The following is a 12910-nucleotide window of genomic DNA, read 5'->3' as shown; positions in this document are numbered from 1 at the left end:
TCATTCAGAGAGCATTGGAGTTCTGTCTGGGTCCTTCCTGAAAGTGTGATCCTGGTGGCCCTCCAGTTGCAGAGCATCAGAGGTCCCAACCTCAGCTTTCCCCTTCAGAGAGGGCTGCTTAATGTAGCTCAGGGAAGCTCAGCCTGATGGGCTAAATATCCCACTCCCTTGCCCCACAGGTGTTTCTTCTGAGGAGCCAGAAGGATGGATCAGCCCTCCCCTCCTCCTTTTCTCTCATTATTGGAGGTGGGGGAGAATTAGAATACCAGGACAAATGTTTGCTTTAAACTTGAGATGAGGAGAGTCCCAGGTTCAGTTATTACCATACTCCAGAGAGCTTCCAGAACATTGTTATTAGACATCTTTTATTTAAGCACTCAGATGCAAAACCTGAAAGACCACATGAAACACAAATTCCACATCACCACATTGCACACATTAAAATTCCCCCGTTTTATTATTTACACAAAGGTTACAATTGGAGCAAGACCATGATAAAACTCTGGTGGCAAGGCTTGGAGGCTTGGAGAACAACCATTAAAGTGCTCTGATGTTTACCATCTGTGGATTATTGAAAGCAGCCCTCCAAACGAGGACTCTCCTGGACCCCACAAGAATCCATTTGTCCAGGCGCAAATTCTGCAAGAATGTGGGAACAGTCACCCACTCTTTCCAGAACCACCTCTGAGAATGTTTGCAAGACACAAAGAACCCAATCCTAACAGAGGGAAAAGGAGGGAGATGAGGTAGGATGGTGGGGACGTCTGTTTGTGAGATTCAAATCCACGTAAGCAACAAGGACCTGATCCCCGGGAAGATTTCTACGACAACCAGTGGCTTCCTGAACTGTAGGTACCAGCATTTAGAAGTCAAGCTGGACCAGCGAGTTGCATTTTTGCAGGCAGACACACCCAAAACTTCCAGTCCTCGGAGGGAAATCTCACTCCTTGTGGACTCAGGGGGGTGCCCAGCTGAAGGGGATCTGCAGGCCAGGCTCTTCCTCTGCGGGTGCCAGCAGCTAAACCAACCTACAGTGTCTGAGACTGAGGGCGCTCCCTGGCAGCACCAGAGACTTTTAAACCAGCTCAAATTGTCCAAAGAACTTGGGGTCATATGAGGAAAGTGACCCATTTTAAAGAGGCGCCCCCTCCTCCAAAGTAGCCTTCCTGAGCGGCCTTGGCAGAAGTCATAAGAGCAGATACCCTTTGCTCTGCTGGCAGCACACGCAGCCACCCAGGAGGATGGACCCTTGAGGACCAACGTGCTCCAGGGCTCTCTGGAGGTCTCCCTCAAGGCATCGGTGGACCACCTGGCAGGCCAGAGAGAGCCACTCCGTACAAGCCAAGGGGGCAAAGGAGTTGGGAACCTTTCTGCAAGAACTCAAGGGGCCTTCAGCAGCCTCCTTCATGCTTCCTCCTCCCCCGCCCCAGGATCTGTCGGTGGCTTCATCGGAGGCTGAAGCTCAGCCTCCCTAAGGAGAATCCAGGACTGGCAGCCAGAGGGGGCCTCGGCTGGAGCAAATGGGGAGCTTCAAGCAGTGTGGAGAAATGGGTGTGCATGATACAGAGCACGGAGGATGGGCACTGGGTGGGCCTGGCACCTGTCTTTTCCCAGGGGTACAGGGAAGGCACCTGGTGGTTTTTGGGCTGTGTCCTCACCCCACGATGGTTTCCCACCCAGGTTAGATGTTCTGGCAGCAAGGGGCCTGTCTCCCTTCCTGGTGGGTGGGCAAGACTTTGATGGGCTCGATGGTGGTGCCGTGGCTGAACTCTGCCTCAGGCTGCCCGCCTGCAAGTTGCCGCTGGGATACAATCCGGTAGATTTCTAGAGGGCAAGAAAACAAAGAGGAGGCCAAGTGGAGAGGGAAGCCCGTCCTGGCACTGAGCTGAAGCAGTGGCGTGAAATTAGGACAGCGGAGGACAGTCAAGGCTAAAAAATAAGTGAGGTCCATAGATCCCAAGCAATGGGCCCCCATACCTGATTTCCCTTCAAAAATATGTTAAATGCTATATCCTTATCATTAATTTCACAAACATCTTTGCCTCATGTCCTATTCTCTCTGCAAAGAGAGTCAGTAAACACTGATGTCATGCTGAAGTGACTTCTTCTCACTTCAGTGTTTACTGACTCTCCCTGCACATTCAGCAGTCAGAACACGGGAATTTCCAAGCGCTTCATTTGGCACCCATAAAGGGGTTGGGTTCAGAAGGCTTCCTCATCTGGTGGGCTGCAAAACTTTCAATATGTAACAGGATGTAGTGGCCTTCGTAAAAGGAAAGTCTGAAAACTGCTGAATTAGGGAACAGACCACCTCTCCTTACGCCTGCAGAAGTTATGAGATCCAACTCAGAGCAGGAGTAGAAGCTGCTTCCACAGAGAGACCTTCTGGCCTTGCACAATGTCTTGAAGCACAAAACAGCCTCAAGAACTGTGGTCACGAAACACAAAGGCCAAAAATGCAAACAAACCTGTACAAGATTAAAGGTAACCCAGCTTCACATGACCTGGTTGCACCTGCTGTGCACACAGCCTGTGTCAATGGTTGGCCAAGTATTCCCAAGACCATTCCTGCCCTCACGCTAGGCACCGGTTCCTCTAAAGTAAAACTTCCATGTCTGCCCAAGATGAACCTGCAGGCATTGCTAGAAGGGGGCTCTGATTTGGACTGTGTCTTCCCAGACATGGTTTTGACACTAAGATCTCTGTGGAGTCCTTGGGGTTCTCTGAGCTTGGTTGTTTTCTTGCAAACGTTTCATTACCCGGGTAGGTCACATCTTCAGTGCTAGAATGGGACGGGGTTTGGTCTCTGTCATCATCCTCCCAGCAGACAAAGGCTGAACCAGAGTTATTCTGGATAAATCACAATACTTGCAAAAAGCCAAAAAGTTATTAGAGGACAAAGGAACCTACATCCCAGTTAACATCAACCCAATACAGGAACTAGACAACCTCATCAAGAGAACCCTCAATGACCCAACCAAGAAAGGCCAGACCACAAAAGAAGAACAGTGGCGGATGAAAAGCAGTGGACCCATCCTCCCATGTTTCTACGGACAACCAAAAATACACAAGCTGGGCATACCGCTCCGACCAATTGTATCTTTACCAGGGACTCCAACATACAACATGGCGAAAGAATTGACAAAAAAGCTTGGACATCTCACAGAGAAGAGCAAATATTCTATCAACTCCTCACTACAGTGCCTGCAGAAAATCAAAGATGTACACATAGATGAAGATGAAATTATGGTCTCATTTGATGTCACAGTACCCTTTACTTCCATAAACCCAGAACTAGCGAAAGAATCCATATCAGCAGTACTACACAACACACCCGACCTAACCAAATACACCCAGACTGAAATACCCAGAATCATGGGCCTCATCAACCTCTGCCTCACCACCTATTTTCAGTTTGATGGACAAAAATACCAACAAATCACCCGTGGGATCACCACTGTCAGGACTCACAGCAGAGACTGTAATGCAACACCTAGAAACGCTAGCACTTCCATGCACACAACCAAAAGTATGGATCCGGTATGTAGATGACACCTTTGTTATAATAAAAAAGGAACTAGAGAAGACACATGAAACCATCAACAACATCTTCAAAGGAATAAACTTCACCAGAGAAGAAGAAGAAAACAACATGCAACTCTTCCTGGACATCCTCATCAGCAGAGGAAACAGCAGCAAATTAGAAACCCAAGTCTATCGGAAGACAGCCCACACCAATCAAGTGCCCCATGACCAAAGCAACAACCCCACCTCCCACAAGAGGAGCTGTGTAAGAACATTATTCAAACGAGCACAAACACACGGCAGCAACCCAGAACAGCAGAAAAAGGAAACAGACCGCCTATACAACACCTTCCAACAAAATGGATGGATATCCACGCAACTTTATCAAAAAGCGCCTGGCCACTCAACCTACTACAGCACAACCCACACAAGCTATGAAAAGGATCACACTGCCATACATCAGAAACGTCTCAGAAACCACCAACAGACTGTTACAACCACACGGCATCTCCGTAGCACACAAACCAACTAAAGCCCTCCAAAACATCTTAAGCAAACCAAAAGACCCCGTAGCCCAAGAAGAAAAAACAGGAGTCCTCTGCAACATACAGTGTAAGGACTGTAACAAACACTGTGTAGGACAGACAGGCAGAAGGCTGGCAGAGCGCGTCCATGAGCACCAACCAGCAGTCAGAAGACACGATGAAAACTCCTTAATCTCACAACACATGGACAGACTCAACCATAGTTTCATCTGGGAAACGGTCAGCATCCTAGGCCAAGCCAAATCCAAAAATGTGAGGGAATTCCTGGAAGCTTAGTATTCGGACAAGGCAGCCATCAACAGGCACATAGAGATAAACAACTTCTACACGCTATTCAAAAGAGACAATAGAAAAGGAAAACAAAAGACCAGAACATCTCCTCACCAGCAATTATCACCCGGATAAGCACAGATTAACACCAAGATTATCACCAGACATACAATCAAGCAGTAAACAATACCCTAATCAAGGAACTACCAGAGGGAAAAAATAAAACAAAACAAAACCCACACCCACACTGGCAGGGCATGCCACAGTATATAAACAGAGAGCAAACCCCATCCCATTCCAGCACTGAAGATGCTATACCTAGCCGGGTAATGAAACGTTTGCAGGAAAACAGCCAAGCTCAGAGTTCAAGGACTCCACAGTTCAACCCAGAGCGACACATATTCGCTTCTATTTGTGAGATCTCTGCTGCAGGGAACCTTCAGTTAACCCTTCTGGGTGCTCGTGAACTTTCAAGGTGCTTCATGGGCCCTGTCAGGACTCATCCAGTCAGCAAGTGCTGGACCTGCCTACCTTTCACCACTCCCAAATTAGGGCACCATCAGGTCCACCCAGATAGGTGTGAAGGGAAATCAGACATACCTGCCAGGATGTTGTGAAAGGCTGTCTCCACGTTGGTGGAATCCAGAGCTGATGTCTCTATGAAAGACAATCCATTCTTTTCTATGGCAGGTGAAGACACAGAAAGAGACACCAGCAGTCAGGGCTTGCCCACACACAGTCTCTCTGATAAGCTCCGTCCAACCCTCAAATGCTCCTTGGATCTCAGCTGCTTCGTCACCATCGGAAGTGCTGTGGCTCAAATCAACCTTGTTGGAAAGCACCCCCCACCCTTCTAGGGACACTGCTCTCCCCAAGTGACATCAGCTTTGGGCACTAACCTCAGAAAACCTGCAGCTGGCAAGGAAAATGGCGCCACCAGAAGACCATCTCTTCCTACAGGTCCCTGTACCAGATTGTCTTCCTTCCAATTAAATACAGATTTTTTGTTTTGCTGTCTTTCAGATCCATGTTATGTTTTAATGTATATCTTTATCTATCTTCTGGTTCTAAAATGTTTTGTAATTCACTTTGGGAAAACCTTTTTGAATGGAGGCATATAAATTCATAAATATATCAAATTAGGCTGAATGTTCTACAGTACTCCGTCAGTTTTAAGAATAGTGAGGGTTATGTTTCCAGAAGACACAGCAAAAGTTCAGAATGAGGATCCAGGAATCTTAGGGGGGTTTTAAGTCTTAAAAAAAGAATACACATTTCTAAGCTCCCAAGGTTGTAAACCATGAGCTCACAACCCACTGACCAAGTGAAGCTCCTAAGACCTTTTAGTGTGCAAACAAGTGTTTTTCAGATGAATTAAATTTGCCCCTGCCCTCATCTAAAAATGAGTGAAAAAATCAGTGACATCACACCACCCCTGGATTTGCCATGAGCCTCCAAAGGCCAACGGAAAAGACACGCAGACTTAAATGCAGCCCCCTCCTCTCGTACAGCAGTGATACAAAGCTCAAGGAAGGGGCTGTGGCCCTGTGGCTGAGTCTCTGTTCCACACGCTGATGGCCACAGGGCAATGCCCCTTGCTCCAGGTCCGGGGAACGCCTGACCAAAAACCCACGTGGACCAGCCATCTGGCCCAGGAATGCTCTGAGGTTCTCATCCTTCACAGAAGAATGCAACAGTGATGCCAAAGGCTTGGCTAATGAGCACATTTAACAGATTAGCATGAATCAGTCATGCACTTAAGTCACTTCCTGTGGCAAAGAGGCATGAGTGAAATGCTCTGAGGTGCCCAGAATATCCTCTAACAAAGGGAGAAACCCTGGAGCCCTCCTCCATGGGCAAAGGAGCCCTACCTGCAAAGCTCTTGGCCTCGTCAGTGGGCACGGCCCGCAGGTGTCGCAGGTCGCTCTTGTTGCCCACAAGCATGATGACAATGTTGGCGTCTGCGTGGTCCTGCAGCTCCTTGAGCCAGCGCTCTGCGTTCTCATAGGTCAAGTACTTGGCAATGTCATAAACAAGAAGGGCGCCAACCGCTCCTCGGTAGTAACTACAGAGGGTGGGGAAGATGAGGAGGAGGAGGTAGAGTCACCGGCCAGCAGAACCAAACCTTCAGCAATTTCTCCATCCAACCAAACTGGATGCGCCTAATCCAACATGGCCTCCACTTCTCCCACTTACAGGTGGCTGCGTGGCTTTGCCTTTGCCAGTACAAGCACAGAGTCTTGTAGGACCTTCTCGCTAAGCCCGTGTATCTGCATCTAATTTAATCGCTGTCAGTTGTTAGCAGCAGAAATGGGCTAACAGCCGTAGCAGGGATTACGAGATTACAGCCCCCTTTAACCGTGTCATTTAACCTGCTAACGCGAAGGAGGAACTCCACTGAAGAGAAGAAGCCCCTTTCTCTTAGTTTATCCTCATTCCTTGACTTTCTAATTCCCAAGATTTAGGAGCTGGTTGGCCCACTGGAGTCCTGCTGCGTGTGGCCCGCGTTCTCCCCCACAGGGGCAGTTTGCCACTTCATGAAATGGATGCCATGATGGGAGTGCAAGAGGGACGCTTTCATGACAATATGATGACCAGACGGGTTCTTGCGTGAGCCACACAGAACCACCTCAGCCAGGGGCTGACCCGCAACTCCTGCCTTCTCTGAAACCTATGGATCAGTGTTTAAGCCACGTGGACTTCAACTCCATGCTGGCTGGGGGAATTCTGGGAGCTGAAGTCCACATGGCTTAAAGCTGCCAAGGTTGAGAAACACTGCCATAGATGGATCCCTTAAGCATCACATCTACCTTGCCTCAGCGCCCCCGGCAGAGGATCTGAGCTCCAGGAGGCCCTGACAAGCTAATTCAGAATCAGGGACCAGACTAGAGGGTGAGACCCATTTTTAACGCTTCTAACTGTGATCTTCTAAGAAAAGAAGATCACAATTAGCAAAGAGGCCCTCTCTGTTTCCCAGACGCAACAGCCCAGTCTCTTACGCGGAAGTAATGGCCCGGTAGCGCTCCTGACCCGCTGTATCCCAGATCTGCGCTTTCACGGTCTTGTTATCCACCTGGATGCTGCGGGTGGCGAACTCCACCCCGATGGTACTTTTGCTCTCCAGGTTGAATTCGTTCCGGGTGAAGCGGGAAAGCAGGTTGCTCTTGCCCACGCCCGAGTCCCCGATGAGGACAACTGCAAAGAAGCAAGTGACTTAGTGAGGAATCAAAGTTTTCCCATTAATAATAACATCTCATACTTGCTTGTTGATGTTTTTAAAGAAGTTTATCTCATCCACGTTTTTAAATTACTTCGAAGCTTACCAGAGGTTCCATCCTCTGGATTCTGTGTAGGACATACAGGACCGGCTTTGCACAAACCAATTTGACAGCAAAGCCAGGAGAAAGTGGCAGCAGAGCATTTTAACCTCCCAAAATATTCTATTGCAGATCTCAAATTGGCCACTTAGAACAAAAAAAGTCCCCAGCACAACAGAATAGGGGGCAGTTGAGCAACAGCAACAGCTGATGCCTTATAGCAGGGTTTCTCAACCTTGGCAAGTTTAAGATGCGTGGCTGGGGAATTCTGGGAGTTGAAGTCCACGCATCTTAAACTTGCCTAGGTTGAGAAACACTCCCTTATAGCAAAATGTGTTACTCTTAAAAGGTGCTACCAGACTCTTTCCCTCTGAAAAAGACAGAACAGTAAAGTTCACACAGCAACTTCAGGCTTCTTCGCGGAGAGAGGAGCCCTCCGGTCTTCCGAGTGGCCCACAGAGGGGATCCCAGGGTCCCCGCGCAGCACTGCCCTGCTCCTGAACCGCTGGCTTTGCTTGCCCAAGAGAGCCAGAGCAGCTCCCTCATTCTGGCCTCTGAGTGACCTGCACGTGATGCCCATGGCACGTGGCCCGTCCTGCGCTTGTCCCGCAAGTTGACAGCTTGGCTTCAGGCAGGAGCGCCCTGAGGGCCAACCCTGACTCACCAGCTGGGAAGCTCTGTCTGGGCAACATCAAGGAGGGGGCGAGGGGGGGACGAGACCAGATGCCTTCCGAGAGGCTATGCCGGCATTTTGCTCTCTTGCTTTTTTAATGTGGGTGTGTGAGGGAGTGGACTTATGAAGGCCAGGCTCAGGGAGATAAGCGGGTTCTTAGCCCCCAACAGGAGCGTGGGAAGTTCAAGAAGATGAGGCTGGCACCTCCCTAAGGAATTCACGGTGTTCTGGCTGGCTGGCTGGCTTGGGAACTAGGGTCCAGTCTGGTGAGATTTCTGTCTTGAGGTTGGAGCTTATAAACGCAACAGAACTGTATTTGCATTGTCTCTTGGAGTTCTTTGGGCTGAACCTGACAGGTGGGAGGTTTCAAGTCTGTGAGCAGCCCGATGCAGCACAGGGAGCCCCAGGCTAAGAACGCCCAGTTTACGGATGACCCCTAGTTAGGAATGGAGCCTGTTGCAGCAAATTCAAGTTAAATACACCATGGTTTGAGTTCATTACGCAATACTGCTTAGACAGTATTATACAATGATACTGTTCCAGCTTACATATAAATTCGACTTAAGGACAGACCTTGGGAACGGACCTCGTTCTTAAACTGGGGAGCACCTGAAGCTCCTGCTACCCTTTGTCTGAAACTGGCCAAAGCGCATCATGACCCTTGAACTGGGTCTCGGACCCACCTCCTGCATTGCTTTCCACGACACTCAGCTCCGCTCATCCCTCCAGCTGTCAGAACACCCTCGGACTCCTCCTCCCCCCTCCCCTCCCCAACTTTCTATTTATTTACTTATGTATTTATTATTAAATTTATATGCCACCCATCTCCCCCAGAGTAACTACGGTTTCTCCTTCCCAGCAGCAACCATGGTTAGGTGCAAAGCCCGACTCAGCAAATATGAACTAGGAACACCCTCCAGGCCAAATGCATCCACAGAGCCCTGCCCCAAGGCACAATTTGCCCAGCCGGACCTGCTCATCTCGCTGTGTTTGGACTTGTCTGCTGGCATTTGCCAAAACGGGTTGATTTCAGGCAATCCAGAAGGAAAGAGAAAGAGGACATCCATGAAAACCAGGTGAAGCTTCAATCATGCCACTGCAGCCGCCATCTTGACTTTTTTGACACCCCTGGGGGCTTGGGGGTTCTCAGCCATGGCAAGAGCCAGTCTTGGAGGCAGGAAGACAAACAGGCAGGAGAATCCACAGCTGTTTTTCTCCCTCTAACAGAAGGGAAAATCCAACCAAAGGTGTGAAATCAACTGAGGTGGAGACTATTCATGGCAGCAAATTTTTTGCAAACATTGCTCTTTTCTTAATTACATCTAGAGGCAGACCCTTTGTCCTTGCTGAAACCGATGTCTCAACTGGGTGCTGCACTGTCCTGCCTACTTGCAAGGGCACCCGCTCTGTTTGGCTTCTGCCCAGTAAACTCTAATTTTTCTTCTTTTCCATGTTTTTTTTTTACTGAAATTTATTTCATCATTCACTGAGATCTAGCCGACTCTTAGAGTCTCTAGAAACAGTATTTCCCCGGACAACAGCAGCGATGTTTCCCGGCTCTAGGAGAAGCACGCGTGAGCCACAGATTCGAAGGTTCAGCTCACACTTGTCATGACCTGGAGGAGAGTGGAGACTTTTCCCCCCTGCATGATGGCCTAATGACCACCCCCTTTGGCTTGCTTCCAACAATGCTGGACAAACCCATTGCAGAGTAAATTTAGGGATTTATGGGCAGCCTTTGATTAATCTGGGCGGTCTGCAAGATAAACAAATCTGGGCATGACGGGGGAAGAAGGTGGTCAGCTAAGGGCGGTCCCACGCATAACAACGGGACCGTTACCTGCCGAGAAAGCAGCTCAAATGCAGCAGCAGCAGCAGCCCTGGACCCTCCAAGGGGTCGCACTAGCCCTCCTGTGCTGGCCTGAGACACCCAGGGAGCCCAGGTCCCCCGGCAGAGCGCGGTCCACCCCTGCTGGCAACCTAGCCCAGGGTAGTCTCCCTCGCCACTCCACCTGGACAAAAGGTTGCTCGGCTGGCACGGCTGGATGCCGCCCCCGGCCCACGGGGCGCAACCCAGAGAAGGGACCAGAGATAGCTGGAACTCTCTTGGAAGCTTCCCGTTAGGAGCCTGGCCTGCATGTCGGCTCCTGCACACGGATTCTTACAGCCGTCGCCGATCCCTCATAACGCAACAGGCTGCTTGCGAAATCCAAAGGCAGTGTGCAGAATGAGAAAGGGTGTTGCTGCCGGAGGTGTCCTTCCTGCCTTTGCAAAGGAGGAAGAGGCCAGTTATTGGAAGCTGCGGGGATGACCGTCCCGGGAATCACCCTGACTCACTCCCGAGGCCACTGTGGCAAACCACAAGGCAGAGTGGAAGCGAGGCGCCCTGGATCGTGGCCTGGGGGAGGGCCAGACCGCTGACTGAGTACGGCAGAACAGGCTTGCGCCGGGCCAGAGGTTCAGGCAGGAGCCCCGCTTGGTCCGGGGGGCTCATGAGATGGAGCCACCACCAGGAGACGGAGGTGAAGCTCCCCAGTCAGTTCACGAAGACCGGCCAGCCAGAGCGAGGCTCGAGCGGTGGGTGTCCACCTGGGAAGCCCAGTGGGTCATCCTGGACGCGCCTGACTTCATTGGATAGGCCTTACTCCCCTCTTGAGGAAGCGATGGCTGTGAGGGGAGCAGGACACCAAAGGGCAAAGTTAATCTTTGGCAGTTATTCTTACGAATGAAGAAAGGTAGGTTAAAACTGCCTGAACACACACACTGACACCACACCTGCATTCCCGCAAATCACTAAGACCGAAGGCACCGACTGAACCAGTTCAGTTCTTTAGACCAGCAGGAGGGGTCTTCTGGAGATGCCCCCCCCCCGCCAAAGGCTCAGCTCACCCTGTTGTGGGAAAGGGCCCCAAGACCAGGAGTGCTCTCCCCGCTTTCAGAGAGAGGGCAAAACCCACCGTCCCTTTCAATAGATTGCAGTGATAATGACTTTACTTCTGATTTTTATTTGCAAATTGTATTCCAATTTTTAAAAGTTGTTTTATTTTTTATTTTTAAATTTACTTCTGATTTTTTGTTAAATATATTTTAACTTGTATTCTTAATTAAAAGTGTTCAGCTTATTCAACAAAGAATATTTAAATAATCCATGGCTTAGTGCAATGAATGAACCTGGCTGCGGGGGAGGCACTCCAGAAAGCCAAAACGCGTGCACACACACCCCTTGGCTTTGTTTCTGCAGCTTTCTGACACTAATATGATAGCTAGATTACACCACTTGCTTAACAGATCACTAAAAGCTTGGCAGCAGCTTTCACACAACATGCTATTCTTGGTTTCTTGATTTGCATCCTAGATGAGTATTGCATGAGCCCAGCCCCTCTGGTTAGTTAGGGGTAGAGCATATCGGGCAAATCCAGAAAAACAAGTTAACTCGGCAGCCGGGTTAAGGGCGTTGTGTGAACCCGGCCACGGATGAGAATCATTTGCAAAGGCTTTGCGAAGCGGCGGCGTAAGAGTCGGGGGAAAGCGACGCGCTCGGCAGCAAAGCGCCCACCGAGACGCAGAAAGGCGGGCGGGGGAGTCCTCGGCCGGAGGCCTTCTCTCTTCCCCAGCGCTCCCTTCCCTCCCGAAATCGGCACCAGCCGCGTCAAGCCAAAGTCTCTCAGCCTCTCCGGCGAAAACGGGCTGGAGGAGGGAGCCAGCGAACAGCTTTGAGGCTGCGTCCTCCAGCATGAAACCCCAGCAACGGACCCGGTTACTGCCTGTTCTGCGTCCTCACAAATCAAGCCAGCGGTTCTCGAACTTGGCAACTTTAAGAAGCCCGGCTGGGGAATTCTGGGAGTTGAAGTCCACACATCTTAAAGTTGCGAGCAAGGTCTCACGCGGGGTCTCGCCTTGTCGGGTCGATGGGAGGGGTTTAGGACCCGGGAGATCCAGGGCTGGGGTGAGACCTGACGACAGGCGGGGGCACCGAGTCGCCCGAGGCGGGCCGGCATCCTACGGGGCTGCCGCCTCAGCCTTCCTCCCTGCCGGCCCCTCTGCCCGGGCTGGGTGGGCTGCCGCTCCCTTTGCTGGGACTGCAACTCCCAGAATCCCACGTGGGCTCGGCGTTCGGGCACGCGAGTCCCAGCCCCCCGGAGAACGCCGGGGCGAGCGCGCGGGGTCCCCGCCGCGGGAGCGGCGCCCGCTCCGAGGGGCTCGGCCCGGGCGGGGAAGGGGAAGGAGGGAAAGAGGAAGTTCCCGCGGACGGGGTGGGGGGCGGGGGCGAGGCAGTGAACGTTCTCGGGCTCCGCGGCGGTCCCGGGGAAGCGGGGAACCCGCCCCACCGGAAAGGTGAGCCGGCGGGGAGAGCGACTCTCGCGCTAGGGCTGCGGGGCAGCGAAGGAGGCCGCGCTCGCCGGGGTCCCTCGGGAGGAGCACTTACTCTTGAACAGGTAGTCGTACTCGTCGTCCTTGCCCCGCATCGCGCCGAGACTTCTGGGCCCTCCCGCGGGAGCCGGCTGGCGACACCTGCGCGCCTCTGCTGCGTGATCTCACCGCCCGGCAATTTCCTGCCTTGCACCGGCTTCAGGTGGGGC

General features: G+C 51.3%; 1 protein-coding gene across 2 annotated transcripts; it reads right to left on the bottom strand.

Annotated features, from left to right (window-relative positions):
* Nucleotides 1-434: 434 nt before the first annotated feature.
* LOC103050018 (ras-related protein Rab-11A-like) lies at nucleotides 435-12885 on the bottom strand. Of its 2 annotated transcripts, none has more exons than XM_007442211.4 (5): nucleotides 12757-12885; nucleotides 7340-7535; nucleotides 6212-6405; nucleotides 4941-5021; nucleotides 435-1824 (listed from the first exon to the last, which is right to left on the bottom strand). In XM_007442211.4, exons 1-5 carry the CDS (start codon nucleotides 12794-12796, stop codon nucleotides 1682-1684), a joined length of 654 nt encoding a protein of 217 aa, XP_007442273.1. In that variant the 5' UTR covers nucleotides 12797-12885; the 3' UTR covers nucleotides 435-1681. The 2 variants fall into 2 exon arrangements, with proteins under 2 accessions (XP_007442273.1, XP_088007306.1); XM_088151180.1 differs by lacking the exon at nucleotides 12757-12885 and adding an exon at nucleotides 8014-8234.
* Nucleotides 12886-12910: the final 25 nt, after the last annotated feature.

This window comes from Python bivittatus, unplaced genomic scaffold (assembly GCF_059951505.1).
Source record: "Python bivittatus isolate LINGU-HERP-01145 unplaced genomic scaffold, Pbiv_v1 ctg000660_np1212, whole genome shotgun sequence".
Lineage (NCBI taxonomy): Eukaryota > Metazoa > Chordata > Lepidosauria > Squamata > Pythonidae > Python > Python bivittatus.
This window is presented reverse-complemented; position numbering and strand designations above follow the sequence as displayed.

Coding starts and splice junctions, on each gene's coding strand:
- LOC103050018 (XM_088151180.1), bottom strand. CDS start 8,203: ATGAGGGAGCTGCTCTGGCTCTCTTGGGCAAGCAAAGCCAGCGGTTCA. Junction 6,406..7,339: donor TACCGGGCCATTACTTCCGC/GTAAGAGACTGG, acceptor CACCCTCTGTAG/TTACTACCGAGGAGCGGTTG. Junction 5,022..6,211: donor CGAGGCCAAGAGCTTTGCAG/GTAGGGCTCCTT, acceptor CACCTGCCATAG/AAAAGAATGGATTGTCTTTC.